The 16,223-nt window shown below is 35.6% G+C and overlaps 1 protein-coding gene across 2 annotated transcripts in view; it reads right to left on the bottom strand.

The window, feature by feature from the left end:
* Positions 1-2,266: 2,266 nt before the first annotated feature.
* Positions 2,267-16,223, bottom strand: part of CAPZA2 (capping actin protein of muscle Z-line subunit alpha 2) — a gene marked incomplete at its 5' end in the record, with an annotated part of 30,039 nt that continues 16,082 nt past the window's right edge. For both annotated transcript variants that reach the window (XM_080349950.1, XM_080349949.1), the window contains 8 exons: positions 2,267-3,253; positions 4,142-4,204; positions 6,761-6,832; positions 10,380-10,458; positions 11,970-12,049; positions 13,222-13,428; positions 13,939-14,002; positions 14,707-14,758. In XM_080349950.1, coding sequence (XP_080206076.1) covers positions 3,113-3,253; positions 4,142-4,204; positions 6,761-6,832; positions 10,380-10,458; positions 11,970-12,049; positions 13,222-13,428; positions 13,939-14,002; positions 14,707-14,758 — 758 coding nt within the window. In that variant the 3' untranslated portion in view covers positions 2,267-3,112. The remainder of the gene's footprint in view (positions 3,254-4,141; positions 4,205-6,760; positions 6,833-10,379; positions 10,459-11,969; positions 12,050-13,221; positions 13,429-13,938; positions 14,003-14,706; positions 14,759-16,223) is intronic.

The raw sequence follows: 16,223 nt of genomic DNA on the forward strand, positions 1-16,223 counted from the left end.
TGGGCAGGCACCTGGTGCACACCCAGAACCCAGTCCCCAGTTCTCCAGAACTGAATTCAGGAGCACAAATCTGCTTTTGTCAGCCAAACTGGGATGTGGCAAGTGGGGATGAGAAGCATTTACTCCCAAACTGCACAAAACTACATCACTGGTGTAGATGCGGCTGGAGTCATCCCCTAAAGAGAACACATCTAGAAGGATGTTCAGTCTCACACAACACTTTTAACCCTGGGCTGAGTGTCCATTCAGCAGTGAAGGATGCTGCAGTGCTCCCAGCGGGACCAGCCGGCAGAACTGCTTTCAATGTGTAAAGCATAAGAAGCAGCAGTGATGTAACCAAAATTACAATGATTTTAAAGTTTAATTCTACCTGCAGTATTCAATTAAGACAGACATACAAAAAAGAGGCAGCTAAGGAGAACCTGAAATCAGAGCTGTCACTCCTGTTGCAGATGTTCAGGAAGAATAATCGCTTACTTGCATAAGTTAAAAATTCCTTCATATAAAGGGGCACTAAGCTGCATAAGATGTAATACACTTCATAAACACAACCATTTTACAAGTCCATATTACAAGCCATAATGTCTAATACATCAACATTTCACAATACAAAGCTTGTCTTTATATTTAAAAATAGAGTATAAACAAATAGTAATTCACATTAAGACAATTGCCACAGCAGAATTTCTCAGAGAAAGTGCTTTACCTACACAAAATACCCTAAAGCCTACCAAGCAAGTTCTAAAGTTCTCCAACTTAAAAGGGGTAGAAACAAAAAAGTGCAAGTGACATCCAAAATTCTGAGAGAAATCAAGAACTCCAGGTGTGCCATGTGCCGCAGCTGAAACTCAGGTCAGCTTCATCTGGGGAGCTGTTACCCCTAAATAGGATACAGCATACTAGTTCGAAAAAGTAACAGAATAGCTGATTTACTTATAAATTGCTTTATTGAAGCTATAACTTAATTCGATGTTCAAGGTGTAAAGTTATCCCACAGAATGAAAATTAACACAACAGGAAAAAATAAAAGTAATACAAATCTCGTTATGTTCACCTACTGGTAGAACTGAACCTGTAGGATGCTATTCTTTGAAGATAAGGAATTAAGACTATCACAGGACTGAATAAGCAGAAACACAGTAATAGAGTACTTCACAGTAAAATACCTCTTTATTATGAATATATTTAAAACTAGCTTTTTATTTCAGGTAAGAAAAATAGCATTCTGACTTTTAGCCAGTGCTGATTCCGGTCATACACGATATTCTAACAGCTAGAAAAGCTATTTGCACTGTTGTTGCCCATTAACAGTTCTCCTAACTGTCCATTCACTGTCTTTTATTTTTAGCTTGTTCTTAAATATGTTGAAAGAAATTTTTCAAACAAGGTTTGTATTTAGATCTTAGTTAAGACTGACATGGTCTCAGCATCTGTTATTAGCTCACATCCAGCTATTATATAAGCCTTCTTTTAAAGAACAATGTGGTTCAATAGCTGATCTACAAAGATGAAGAGGGAACTCTCCCGGAAGACTGCGGTAGATCAAATCCTACTCTTCTACTATACAGTTTAGTACTGTAAAGTAGCAGCAATTTAAGAAATACAGTTAATTCTATACCCCTTTCTAAGAGCACTGAAGCACAGAACGCAGGGGTACTGCTATTACAACTCAAGTAGTAAACTGCTTTATCTGTACATTTTTATACTCCGTACAAGCCTAAGCTCTTTCTCTTGCTATGCTGTAACTTAACAGTTCAAAGTAATTAATTGGATCAGGCTGTAAACAAAGATATAAAGCCTTTGTGTTAGCTTTACTGGTTTACTTTTCCATCATGAGCACATTATTAGGCAGTATATTTTAAAACAGGTTTTCATCTGATTCAAAATGACATCAATGCATTTCACAGAAATGTTATACAGCATTTGTAATGAAGTTTGTGTTTTTAGATACCTGGTGTCTATTTTCAGTACAAGATACATCAGATAGGGCAAGTATTCTCCAGACAAATGTGCTATTTTTGGTCTTGTCATTTCTTCCATCCTCTGTAGCCAAAACGAAGCTGAAAGATACCTGTTTTAAGTAGACTTCCATATGTAGCTGTTTCTTAAATGCAGATGGAAACAATGGATGATTATATTACAACAATCTGCAAATATACTGAGAATAGCCAGCAGGCCACCAGTTTGTGGCTGTTTTAAGCAGTATTTTAAAAATATAGAGAAACATTGAAACCAGGCTATATCAGAAAGCAATCTGATACTCAAATAAATAGAAAATTTGCATTTTAATGTCACATTGAATTTTAGTACATTTCAATCCAAGAAAAAAAATAAACTGACAGACATAGTAATGAGTACAGGATTATATATATTACAATATGCCTTGTTATAATACATTTGAAGCTTGATGATAAAAAAACCAAAAAACCTCAAGGGCAAATTGAGTTTGAGCTCATTTCAGTAATTTTCAGGAACAAAGCATTAAATGCATTTCTGAATAAGTACTTTTATTTAATTTCAAAATGTTAAAACAGGGTTAGACCTTGGCCTCTTCTTTTTTAAAAAATTAGTTACCATGGAGCTAGCTAATAAGTGTTCTTAAAGGTTTAAATGATATAGAAAATGCTTTTCCCAGCTTTACACACAATGAAAGGATAGATGATTTCAAAAGAGCACCTATGGCTAACTCCATGTTGACCTTGACCTAGAAATGCACATTACTGATCTCTACAAAGAATCCAGCAAATTTTGGAAGTTGTCCATTTCACATGAAAGCAAGAGAAAGGGTCATCATATGCAAAAATATTTTTCAAACTGTTCTTGACGTGTAATTGAAAACTAAAGGCATGGTCTCTTCATTATAAAAAAATAAAGGTACAACAGAAATTCTAAAGGAAGATAATCAGCTATACTGAAGTTGCAACCCTCTGAAAAGGAAGAAGAAGGAAAAAAGTCATTTAGCTAAGCTTTGTGCTCTAACCAAACTACTTACAGTGATTTCAATGGCAAAAGCCCATGCTGACTGGGTGATTTGACAGTTCCAAATACTTTTTGTAATAATTTTTATTTGTATACACGGACACTAAAATGATCCAGTCATGCAATGTTCACTTTAAGCATTCTGCATCTCTTTTCCAATCTTATAGCTAAGGATCTTGTTCCAGTCAATCTTGGTGCGGGTAACTGGCAACTGTCGACGCAAGGCTTTGAAAGTAGTGTCCGACATAGTCTGATAATTCTCACTGATAGCAGTCTGTTAAACAAAGTCATACAAAACAAACACATATGAAGAACAGAACTAGAATGTCATCCAAGAAGTTCAACGACTGAGTAGTCTGTTACCCCTTAAACAGGCTAAATTAAACCACACTAAATTAAAATAATATTTTATGAAGGAAAGCTGATAGGTCTTGATTGAAACTACATGAAGAAAATTAGTGAGACAGATGCAATAAATCTGGCTGTAGCCGAGGTGTTTCAGCAAACCACAGCGTGGTTCAGCAGCAGCATGGATAAGATGCTGATCAGAGTTAGCTTATACATCATATATCATTAATTTCAGACACCAAAGTCTTCCACAACATTATATAAACTCAAATATAATGCATATAACATATACATAGTAAATTTTTATTAAAGATCATTTTTCAAAAAACAGAACACAGTGTCTGAAATTTACCTGAAGTTCAAGACATAAATGAACATGAATCTACTTCTACAGAGGATATAAAACAGTTATCCTTTCCTAACTTTAAATGACTAATTGAAACAGATAATGCTTGTAGTCATATTCAGCAAAGCTGTCTAACAGAGTAGCTTCTGAACAGAATCTGTACAAAAAGTCCACTTAGGGAATGCACTAATACTGAAAGAGATCAGAATTGATGATATTTGATCACTAGAGACTTTTCTGCTCTCAAAAAATGACTTGTAATAGAATGTTAAATAGGTGAGTGCAATCACCAGAAGGTAAGGAAAAGAAGGATACATTTAATAGGTTAATAGCAGCACATAATGTATTTATATTTATATGGAAGTGCATTATCTTAATATCACAAGCTCACTAATTATAGAATACTAGCTTTGGTTAAGAATATGTTAATGTTACACATGTAGGATATAGTGCTTGTTTCCAACATACCTGATATTCATTTTCTGCAGCCTCTACAATTTTTACAAATTCCTTCGCTGTCTGGGCTTCATTCTAGGGAAAGAGAATTTGAATTAGGTCTGACTGACACAGAGTATGATTCTAAGACCAGTTGGGCTATGTTTTTTCCTATAATTACAGGAGACGTCAGGTAGACTCCACGAGAACACATGACCCTTTTGCAGCTAAACCAAACCTGAACAAAACATACATTCAAAAGGCATATGACACTTTATTATTATATTAAAATGAAAAACAGTCCAGCTGCAACAAGCATAAAGATTACCATGGAGCTCATTAAAATATTCTGATTTAAAATTCTATGGTATGATAAAAATACATATGGAACAGAACAGCATTTGGAAATATGACAATGCACACACACAAGTCTCTAAAACCATGTGGAATACAGATGTTATCAACATTAAATTTCCAGTACAAATTCAGGAAAACTTAAAGAACAGCAGCTAACCGAGAAGCATGCAAAATACAACCAAAACACCAAAACAAATTTGTTCACCTCTAAACATTCTGAATCTGAAGACTAAGTTGAGCCAAACACTAGACTTTACATATCTGATCGTCTAAAAACATCCCCAAATACATCTTGCAAAAATGAAGGTGCAATGTACCACAATGCCCAAATTTCCTCATGACTGATGAACAGTTTCTTGGCTATGGGCCTCAACCTTAAATATGTGTGTGTTTTAAAAATAAAAAATGACCTGTCAGTCAATCTGGAAACAAGTTAGCTGAAGTGCTTCCAAGAAGTCTCAAGAAGGAAGTGAGGGCTCATGAATTTTGAAACTCCCAACGTGGTGCTAGAGACATTCCTAAGGGTGCTTTTGCTGAAGCTGTTGAAAGATAAGAGTGTTCTTGCCCCACATGATCCCTCAGAGACTGGGAGAAAGCTACTGCAGCTTCAACTACAACTGGTCCAAAGTTTCCGTGAAGCTACAGCGACCAGCTGTGGAAGATGAGAGATGAAGGAGGAGGCAGAGACCAAGTAGAACAAATGAAAAGGTTCTGACTTTTCAGTGAACTGAAGCAATGATTTCAAGGGCTCTGCTAGTGAAAGAAAGAATTCAGAGGTGCGAGGTCTTATTTGTCTCAGAGAGAAATTAGGGATAGGAATGTAACATTCAGCAAAATTATTCATAGCTCTGGCAACAAGAGGACTCTTCAGTCATTTATTTCAGTTATGCTCATGGATAGTATAAAATTATTTCTCTGCCAAACAACGAAGAGGGATCATTGTGGCTCCTTTTACTCTACCTACTGTTCCTTCTGCATGAACTAAGAACCTGTACAGCCTCTGCCCTCTATGAAGCTCAAAACCAAGGCTAAAAATTGGTAACCAGCAACATACTTGCTTTTTACTAGTAGGAAAGTAATGTAAAAGATCTTTTTCTACTCATTAGTCTTCTGCTGCTTTACCAAATCGCAGAACAGCATTAAGTTTTTTCCCCAATAGAAAGTGAAGCAAAAGCTACTGAAAGGAGCATTTCTTCCACATAATCTTCCCTGAAGCAACTCTTAGTTGAGTGAAAGACTAAACAGATCCCTTTGCTTAGGGGGTCAAAAGTAATTTTATATCTACAGCTCCAGAAGCCTTATCAGTTGGCAACACTCCCTCCCCCATTCTTTATGGTGCTACTGTAACTCCAAAGCCAACAAGTATTGCTCTATATGAACACACAATGTTCTTCATTGATGAACTGAGCTTCTGCACCAAATTGGTCACTTCTAGTCATTATCATTAAAATACTTCTATTGTTCACTTTTACAATTTCCCTTTGCTAGTTTAACCATGCTGACTTAAGTTTTATTAAAGAATGCTCCAACAGAACATCTTACTGTTTAGGCAAGAGAAGCATTATTTCGAAAGTAGTAGTTGTTAATGTTTCAACATTACCAAATCTTACATCTGAAACTATTTCCAAACAATTTTTATTTCTACTACCTCCTCCTTATTACTATAATGATCAATTTGGAAAGAAATAGAAAAAAAAATTATGCTTTATGTTTAGTGCCTTATGCTTCACAAGCTGAAGCATCTCTGAAAGGGCTTTTTGTAGAGAAAAGCAAGAGACTGACAGCACCAGTTACAGACAGAGAGGAAGTGAAGACAGAATTCTCACTACTGCTTCTCAACTGGTAGCACTTGTTTACTATTTTTAGCATACTGGTCTTCTAGTGAGCAAAGGAGGCAACCTCCTAGAGCTTGTATTTCTTAAGTGGGTTATTATGATTCAAACCTCCTTCCTATTAAAAAATTAATTGTCTAGGTCACTCTGCAGACCAAAGTTTAAATAGAACAGAAGGGTAGAAAGACTGACAGCAATCTAATTAAAGCTTCACATTCAAAGTTAACTTAGCTTATACGTGCCACCTGGAAACACCCATTTTTTTTCTTTAAAGTCAGTAACTACATGATAGGTAGAAGTAAATAAATGTTACATAAAAAAACATACGTTAGAACATTAATTCCCATTCAGGCAGAAGAGCAAACTAGCCTCCAAGCTTCTGAGTTTTTTTTTAAGTTTGCTTCTCTTTTTAGATTAAAAAGTTACTTCAATATACACACTAAGGTCTTTAAAGTTCACTTACAGACACTGTTAGAGAATCTTGTATGTCTTTATGGCTCACCAGCTGAACATTACCATCTTCATAATAGTGAACCTACAAAAAATTAAACAAAGAATATCATATTAAATGTTACAGACCAACAACATACAGGAAAATCAAAGTATTGTAGTATTTATCATAATAACAAACCTTTATAAATCAAACAAGAATACACATAAAATGTTACAGAAGAACAAAAAAAATAGAAAATCCGAAATGTTGAAGAATTTAAATAATTTTGAGGGGCAATAGTAAAGAAGCTGCTCTGGAGACATTTTTGTGTTGATGTGCCTTAAACAGTATTTCATGCAAAGAAGTTTAGGTTTTGATTGACATCATGAAGATGACGAGGACATACTATGTATGTGACCTTACTAGAAACTCTTGAAATGGTGAACATACATTTAAAACGAGAATAGTTTTGGCAAGGCTTCAGGATACTGGGAGCTTGCCTTTCTGCTTTACCCAAGCTGCTTTCTAGGGCGAGTGCACCATTAAGCTTCCCTTCCTCGATCTGCCTAGTTTTGGTATTTTCTGCTATTAGATATGGCTCATAACAAAAGCTGGTATTTATCTAGACAAAGGAGCTATTTGGGATAAAGTTTGCCAAGGTGAGATAGCAAAGCAGAATTAAATATAGTTACTCTTAAAATGTTGTATCTATAGAACAGCTTCCTTGGTTATTTTGCAGGAGGAAGAGACCAGTAAAACTCTACCGAAGCCAACCTCAGTAGTTACAAATTAAGTTGAGATGGATCTGAAGACATTTATGTCCTAATGCAACTGTTGGAAAACTTAAAAAATAGGAAGCATATATAAACTTACATGTACTCATTCATAATAACTGATACAGAAGAGTTAGGCAGCTCATTGACATTCAAACAGGTATCTAAAGACCTTTTACAATTTTGATAAACAGTAAATGTAGCTGATGTTACAATGAATTGAAGCATTTGTGTTTCACCTTATAAAGCAAGACAGCATTTTAATTTGGAGATTAAGGCACAATACTACAATTTCACACACATTATGATCATGAGGTGTGCAAGAGACCTTCAGTTTTATAAGCAATAGAGAGAAAGTGTCACAGAGTAAGACAGCTATACCTAAGCAAAGGAATAGTTTCCTATATAAGAAAAACATTATTTCCTATGGTTCAGGTAGATTATTTTCCTTATTGTCAAATACTCGTTTTTCAACAAAAAGTATCATCCTAACTGTAAAATAAGCTGCTTTTCAAATCAGACGTTGCTGGGTGAGACTTCTGTCAGCCGTTTTCAATCCAGTTCCTGAAAGATGAGAAGTGCTGACTCTGTGCAAAATTCTGAGCTCTCCCAACAAAACAGCAGAACCCAGAGAAGTATAAATCTCCCCCCTTCTCCATCACAATCCACTGCCCAAACCTCCCAAGCTCCGAAGTCAATGTCAGCACAAACATCTGTTGCACTGAGTCACATTCTTGGCAAACACTCAGGCCTAAAAACTTAACGGGAATGAAGAGTCAAATCTAATTCTGTGATGTGTTATATCTGATACAAAATAGGATAAGTAACTGTTCTGTACTATACCTCACTGCTGACATCCTTCTAGAATGCTAGGGCTGGGTTCAGAAGACTACAAGAAGGATGATGTTTATGAACAGAACCTCTTGGAAAGGTTAACTAAGGAGGGATGAGAGTAACAAATTATCTAAGAGATAAAATTAGTAACCAGTACCCTTATCAGTTGTCCATACACAGTTGGAAAATGTCAAACATCACAGAGACTTAGTTGTAGTAAAAGTCTGCTGTTGCAGTTTCCCCTTTTCATATAATTAAAAGAAAATTAAACAATGGAAGATATTAAGACAGTTAAGAAACTCCTATATTAGAATTTATTAATAGAATTTTTAAAAAAGGAAGAAATCGTGCAAGTTAACTTAAAAATACTGAAAACACCTGAAGACAGCAGGTGATGCTGGAATTCTCTCCAGCATATTCATAAAAGGTCTTATCAGATACAGGGCAATGGCCATATCGCTGTCATAAGGATTCTGCAAATAACACTGAAATTTCAGCACTCTGAAATTTCACTAATGTTGTAATGAGTTCATATCCTAGAAAATGATTTTGCTCCTTAAAAAAAAAAATAAAGTAGCTATTTTTGTTTTTTGGAGGAGCGTAGGGGAAACACTCCCACCTACGTTGTTTCAAATCTTTTAGAAATTGTGTACAATTTCTTCAGAGTTCAAAATTCCTTGGTGAAACAAGTAGTTCATATCCAAGCAAAAAAAAGGGAAACTTCTCATCACTCCCCAAAACACAGAATTTAATTAATGTAAATAATGTCTTGATTATTTATGCAAAATAGTAATAAATACAAAATCAGCCAGTGCCCAACTTGAGATGCCAATTAAAACCTCACTAAATTCCCTTTCAGACTATTTTCTAGGCTACTGAGCTAACCTTTCCCAGAATTAGGTAGACATCTGCCTCCTTGTTTTGGACAATCTCTTAAGATATTTAACAAAAAGTGCATGCTGCAGAGAAAATGCCTGTTTTGCTGCAAGCTAAATTTAAGTGATAGTTTACTTAGATTCTCCCTAACTCTTGAGAAGCTCAGAAGTTATTTAGGGTGCTTACCACAACCATCTTGATCTGACAACATAACAATGGTTGTCTACATTTTGAGTATCATTCCAGTTGTTATAGAATTGCCCCAGAATGGGAAATCAGATTCAGGCCCCCTGCTTGAGGGGTGGGATCTAAACATAGCTCCCACATCCTAAAACAACCCAAGCCTTAGGCTATGGCTAAAAAAACCATTCCATTGCATCTTCCTTCTGAAGTCAATGAGTAATAAGGAAGTGCAGAACCCATGGGGCACAAAAAGAACAGGAAAAGGGAACTTAACTCTATGTCTTGTAAAAAAAAAAAACAAACAAAAACACCAACAACCAAAACCGCCACGATATACTACACTGAAAGCCAGACTGCACTAAGATTGTAGTCCCTGATCCCAGCGTTAGTTTAATAAACTCCTGCAAAATATGTGTACACATTCCAGGGAACCAGTCCAGGAAGTCAAGTTCCCCTGCCTACCACATGACAGTCAGATTTTCTTTGGTCTCAAGATTTCTGCGTTCCTGCTTGGACAGTATCTCCTTTCTGAATACCCTAAACCCAACAGGATGGACAAATTCTGAATGAAGTAGACCTGGATTCAAAAGCTACAGATAGTGGAATGACTGAAACCAAAGATTCTCATCTGTCTGAACAATAGGGTGAGTAACATGAAAAAAACCCCTGTTATTATAATTTTTAAAAAAAGTTCTACTTCAGAAAGGGTCTACCCTCAGGAAAGGCTTGTGCCACTCCAAATTCAGGAAACCAAACAGGCTGAATATACCTGGAGTCTTCTGAATCATTACACTGAACACGTTTTGTGTTTGTAAGGATTAGGTAAATATGCAATTAAGTAGCTAACACTCAACTGAATGAGCATCTCTGCTTCGCTTATTGGGTCCCTAAATTCTCTTACAATATTTAACACACTGGCCTGAGTCTCCCTTGATGATAACTGGAGACTTTACTGATTAGGACACAGTCTGAGATAAGCATACCTGAATTTTCAAGATGCCAGCCACTTGAGTGGTTGAAGGAGTGATTGTAAACTTCCATTCTGACCTCCAACGGCCATTCCTTAAAAAAAAAGAAATAGAAATCACATGTCACCTCACTAGTTAAGGAAAAAACAAAACATACAACTGGTAGTCAAAGGAAAACAGAGAATGAAATATGCTGTGCTACTACACATGCACAGAATCTTTTCCTAAAGATTCAGCCCTGTAATCAGTCAAGAAGAGAACAGTTTTCCAAAATATTTACCTGCAGTTTTGGATGTGGACCAAGGAGATTTATTAGTAAGGACCTTTTAACAACAGGACTTCTGAAAATACCTAAAGCCTCCAATGTTCTTTCCCTCCTTCATTGTTAATTAGGCATATATAGTCAATATATTGTTTCTGGGACCTGGATGACTTGCTGGATCAGCTGAAGTCACACTTCACATCAGGCTATGAAAAACTTGAGTGGAAGGAACATTAAAGCAGCAAGACTTTCCGCTATGCTGAACCATAACTAGGCCTTTCAGCTCTTCTAGCATTTCTGTTCCAGGACAATTATTTCCTTCCACAACTCAATATCCTTGCCAAATTGCCTAAAGGGAGTTTCAAACATCTGGAAAACAGTATGGGGAGATTGCAGTTTCACCTGATTTCTTTCCTGTAGACTAGACATTTTTTATTTAGTTATGAAGTTAGTGGATTAGAAGGTTAGTACATTAGAGCTATATTAAGAATGCATTGTGTCTGTCTCCTGATTTCTCCTCTGCGCTTCAAGAAAGAAATAAAGTTGATACTATGAGTTCCAATCCTACAAATGCTAGGTGTAGATTCCAGTGCATTCAACAATGGGAAAGACAAAGATTAACAGCTGCTAATGGATCTATATTGACACATCCTAGATGCTAACAACATTAACTCAATTATAACAATATCCAAATTATAGATTACCATTGAAAATTCAGACTAAGGCAACTGAGAAGTTTGTCAGCATCTTTAAGGAAACTGAAAGAGTCACCCAACTCAATGACACTAATATTACTGGCAGCCTTAAGACTGACCCATTAGTTATACAAAAGCTTATCACAGAATCACAGAATGTTAGGGATTTGAAGGGACAGGTAGCCACGTATAGGGGATAAATAAATAAATAGGCAGCTTATTGGGGTTCATTTCATCTAAGATCACCTTTATTTACCTCTCCCAAAAATCAATGATCCAGGTCCTACATGCAAACTAGGAGGAGCTATTTCTATTCTGTCAGTCACAAAGGAAGCAGCACAAGCAGGGAACAGAGGCACATGTAATGGTGCAGTGTGATACACTGGGAGAGTCATAAGGAATCTTACAATGATCCCAAAGCTCTGCAAAGGAGACGCAGATGTGCAGTCTGCCATTTTACTTACCACAAAGGAACAGATTTCTACCTAGTTTTGGCAGAAAAACTTGGGGTGGGTGGAAGGAGAAAATGTCACATGCACCATGTGCCTGCATCTCCTTCCCTGAACTAAGGATTATCAATGTAATGGCGCCAGTGCAATTAGTCAGTTTGCTGTATTTTACTGAATTTGTATCCATAAAGAAACTTACCAAAAATTTTTTGCTTGGAACTGATGGCTCTCTATGCATGCAATAATAGTCTGCTGTCCATCAATTGTTTTACCATACACCTTAATTAGAAATGAAAATAATAATTAAAAAAAGATAAAACTAAAACAACACATAAAAAAACAGAGTTGAAGTTTCAGTATCTGTCTTGCTTAAACTGCTTAGCGATATCTAGTTCTACTTTCATTACATAAACAGTAAAATTAGATTTTATAGCCATTATGGTTCATACATAATATTCAGTACATGAAACATAAAAGTGTATATTACAATGTAGAAAAATTTAAGATTAGAAAAATCTGAAGGTCAAGCATCTTAACTGAAATTTTGTATACTGCAAACTCATTTTTCTGCAACTACATGAACTCTTAAGTCTATTGCAGTGACTGCTGTGACAATATTACCATCTGGGTTTCAGATACCAATTATTCTACAACTAAATGATGATTTAAGCCATTACATATTAGTGAAAAGGTGATTAAAAGGGTGGTTTCAGTCCTCTGTTCTGCTTTATCTCCTAAAATCAAATACTACTACAACTGACCTCAATGAACACACAGTCTGTTTTCCTTCACAGAAGCTGGAACTCATCTGACTGTCTGGGAATCCAATTCAACTTGTTAACTTAGTAACCAAGTTTTTTGTTTGTTTTTGTTTGGTTATACTTTTTGCTAATTATTTTTTTCCAATCAGGTTAATACCAAGCACAGGACAGCTATATTAGATCAGCTTGCTGAACTTTAAATAGTTACAAGGCTCCTAACAGCAAACGAGTGTTATTTTGGTCCAGATTCAGAGGTTTTATTTTAAAAAACCATCAGAACATACTGACTCTGGTGGTAAGAACATATTACTTTGTATATAGGAGATATGATGGAGAGAAAACTGTTTTACTGACAGTTTTGTAAATGAATCAAACCAAGACAGACATTTGTATCTTATGATTTTAAGTAACCAGTCAGGTAGCCAGGATCAACCTGCAGTACTCTACAGAAGGTCTTAATACTAAAGGAACTTAAATAAAAATTCTTCAGAACTAAGAGTTAAGTCTGTATTTTGACCTGCAGTAACCACTCACTAGTAATCCAATAGCTGCCATATTAAACTTCTGAAGCTTTCTTCATTTCCCTATATGAACCCTTGACAGGACTAAATTCTTTACAGCTGAAACTGCCCATCTTCCTGGCTTACAATTTTTTTTAGTGATACAGTGGTTATCTAACTTAGTACTTACTGTGCAGACACCATTTGGGTAGTGCTCTTTCACATAGGCTTTCATTGCTGTTTCAACTGAATTTCTCCAGGATTCTATGGCATTTTCAACTTCATGGGGTCTAGGATCAGTAGCCTCCTTTCTTAAGTGATCAAATTTAAAAGAAATCTTGTTCTTGGGATCCAAAAATTTCCCATTACCCATATCACCATGTTCTGTTATCAAAACCTGTATTATAAAATCTTAGTTAACAACATTTGCTATTGAATAAAGAGAACAAAAACAACATGTCAAATCTAATTATATCCCACATTTAACTGGAACTTACTTATATCCAAAGAATTGCATTTTAAACAGAATATGCATATAGCAAGAGAGGACAAGACTAACATGACACACCAACTCAGAAAAAAATCCTGAATCTTACTCTCATACTTATTCTCATACTTCGATGAACAAGGTGATATAGAAATTCATGTCTTCTAGTACTGAAGATGGAGCATTTTGTTTCTACAGCTCCAAATCAAGTCTGACTTAATTCAGGGCAACAACACAGAATGAAATTTCAAGTTCTTTAGATGCCCAAATGACTAACTTTTGGAACTGGTACTACTGGAAGGCCATGATCTCTATATCTAGCAGGGAAGATACATTTTGTTTTCTTGCCAAAATGTCTTCCAATACCAGAACACCTTTAACAGTTCAAGGAATATTGCAAGTATTTCATTGTATTCATACCTGTTCATCGTAACCATCAATTTTTACCGGAGTAAACTGGTCCAAGTTGTACTGTGCAAATGCACTGCAAGAGAAAAGAAACAAAACCACCACTAAAAGCCTGCATTAAGTACAGTTTTTTTCCTTAGTAGCTGTAAGATTTAAATAATAGCTAATAATCTGGGCAATGATGCATCAAAAATTATATCAGTGCTTTATTATCTAGCAGGCTCAAATCCTTGGAATCACCTTGTTTAGATTCCAACCACCACTATACAATGATTTAAGTTCAAAAGTAACCTGTTATAAACAATCACATAAGCTTTACAGTCACCCATAGAAACTGAAGGAGCAGATAAAGTTTAAATTCCACAGGGATCCAACCTACTAAGCCAGACATCTCCATTCTTACAGATGAAACTAATTTTGGCATAAAATACAGTAGATGTAATGGTTTGTTATAAAAGTGGGGTCCAAGGAAGCAGTATCTTACAGATGTTCAGTGCCTGTAACATCTACCAAGAAACAGAAAATGAAATCCAAAGAGGTGGAGACTAGTTCTAAAATCCAGCTCACCCATTTCCAAAACAGTTGCTCTGATCTTTAGGATACAATAGAGATCTCTCCTCTGCCAAGAATTTAATCTTGATCAAAGAAGCACATAACACATAATAGGGTTTTACTTGCCAGGCACACTTCTTTTTAAATGAATCACTTTACTGACAGTGAAAGTCTTACTGAAAAACATCTTGGTTTTATGCAACTGAATATGTGGCATCTGGTACTTACTGGGCTGCTCCTTCCCTGAGAAGATTGTCATTATTAAGCAACAATCGAACATCTGAAAGGAGATTTACAACATAAAAGTACCATTAACTCAGAAATGTGTTTCAGTTACAGAATAAATGTCAACAGACTCTACAAAACCAAAACCCAAACCACCCGATACCTGTACAGATTACTAGGTAGGAAAGTTATTGCTTCACATTTCATAACTTTGACTGAACAAAATGAGAAGAGTAGTATGGAAAGGGATCCCTTTCAGCACAATCTGGTAAGCAGATAAAAGCCATATTCTACAGCCTGTGTGACAGCTGCAGAAAACCGTAAAACTAGATTTTAGAGAGGTTCTGAATGAGAACAGCACAGGATTCAAATGAGTTCACTTTTAAGATGTAAAATATAAAATCCATCACACTATATTGATGGTAGTGGTTACTGTATTTTGACAACATTAATATGGTATGTCCTGTACTAATTTTTTTAAGACTTACTATTTTTGCTCTTGTTCCTCAATGACACTTAGTAGTCAGAGCACAATATATCACAATACTGTTTCTTCTACCATCATACACGAAACATATGAATAAAGTAAATATGCTCCTCAGAATGAATTAATATTTACTACACAGTAAATTGTTGTTTATGTTAATAATTGACCTAGTGGGCACTATTTTATTAACAATTTAATGGACTGATCATTAGTTTCACTATAACATTTTACACTCTTCTAAAGATTCCCAAGATATCATGCAAGTGAAAAAACCCACAACAATGGAATATGTTTGAAGTGCTTTTTCTTAAAAAAACCCAAACAACAAAAACCAAACCACAAAACAACAAAACAACCCAGGCCAAAAAAAAAAAAAAAAAAAAGAAAGAAACCACCACCAAAACAAAAGCACAAAAACAAACAACAAAAAACCCCCACAAAAACAAAAATCAAAACCACCACAACCCCACAAACCCCCAGCCAAATCAAACAAACAAAATCACAATTTACAGAATTGGGATTTAAAGCTTTCTTTCCCACTTTTTAAGATGTCAGCCTGAATCTCATTGAGCACTGGTCACACATTTATGATCAAATGTTTTGTTATGTGTTTTCAAACATGTTATACTCCATTACTGAGCAGGCAGTTGCAACTGTGAACTAACTCAACAATGAAGTTCATAGCAGTACTGCTATAGGAAATTGTATTAACCTTCAGGGAGCTGGGTTAATGAGCCGCTCACCAACAGTTCATTTCACAAATGCAGTACAAGCTTAGTTTAAAATAATCAGCTGGTCACAGTTTAACTGAAGAACAATGTACTTCTAAAGATATTACATTCTTGAACAAACTTAAGCTCTCTCCACCCTGACACTGACTAAAAGTTCAGTATACTAAAACCATGTCTTTACTTAAACAGCACCCAAGTTAGTTGTAAGTTCAGCTACAAAATGTAGGTGACATATATGCCCACATAACTTGATGCAAGATAAACACAACAAATTTTAAAGAAATATAACATCTTAGGTAAAG

The sequence above is a fragment of the Nesoenas mayeri genome, assembly GCF_963082525.1.
Source record: "Nesoenas mayeri genome assembly, chromosome: 1".
In the NCBI taxonomy this organism is placed as follows: domain Eukaryota; kingdom Metazoa; phylum Chordata; class Aves; order Columbiformes; family Columbidae; genus Nesoenas; species Nesoenas mayeri.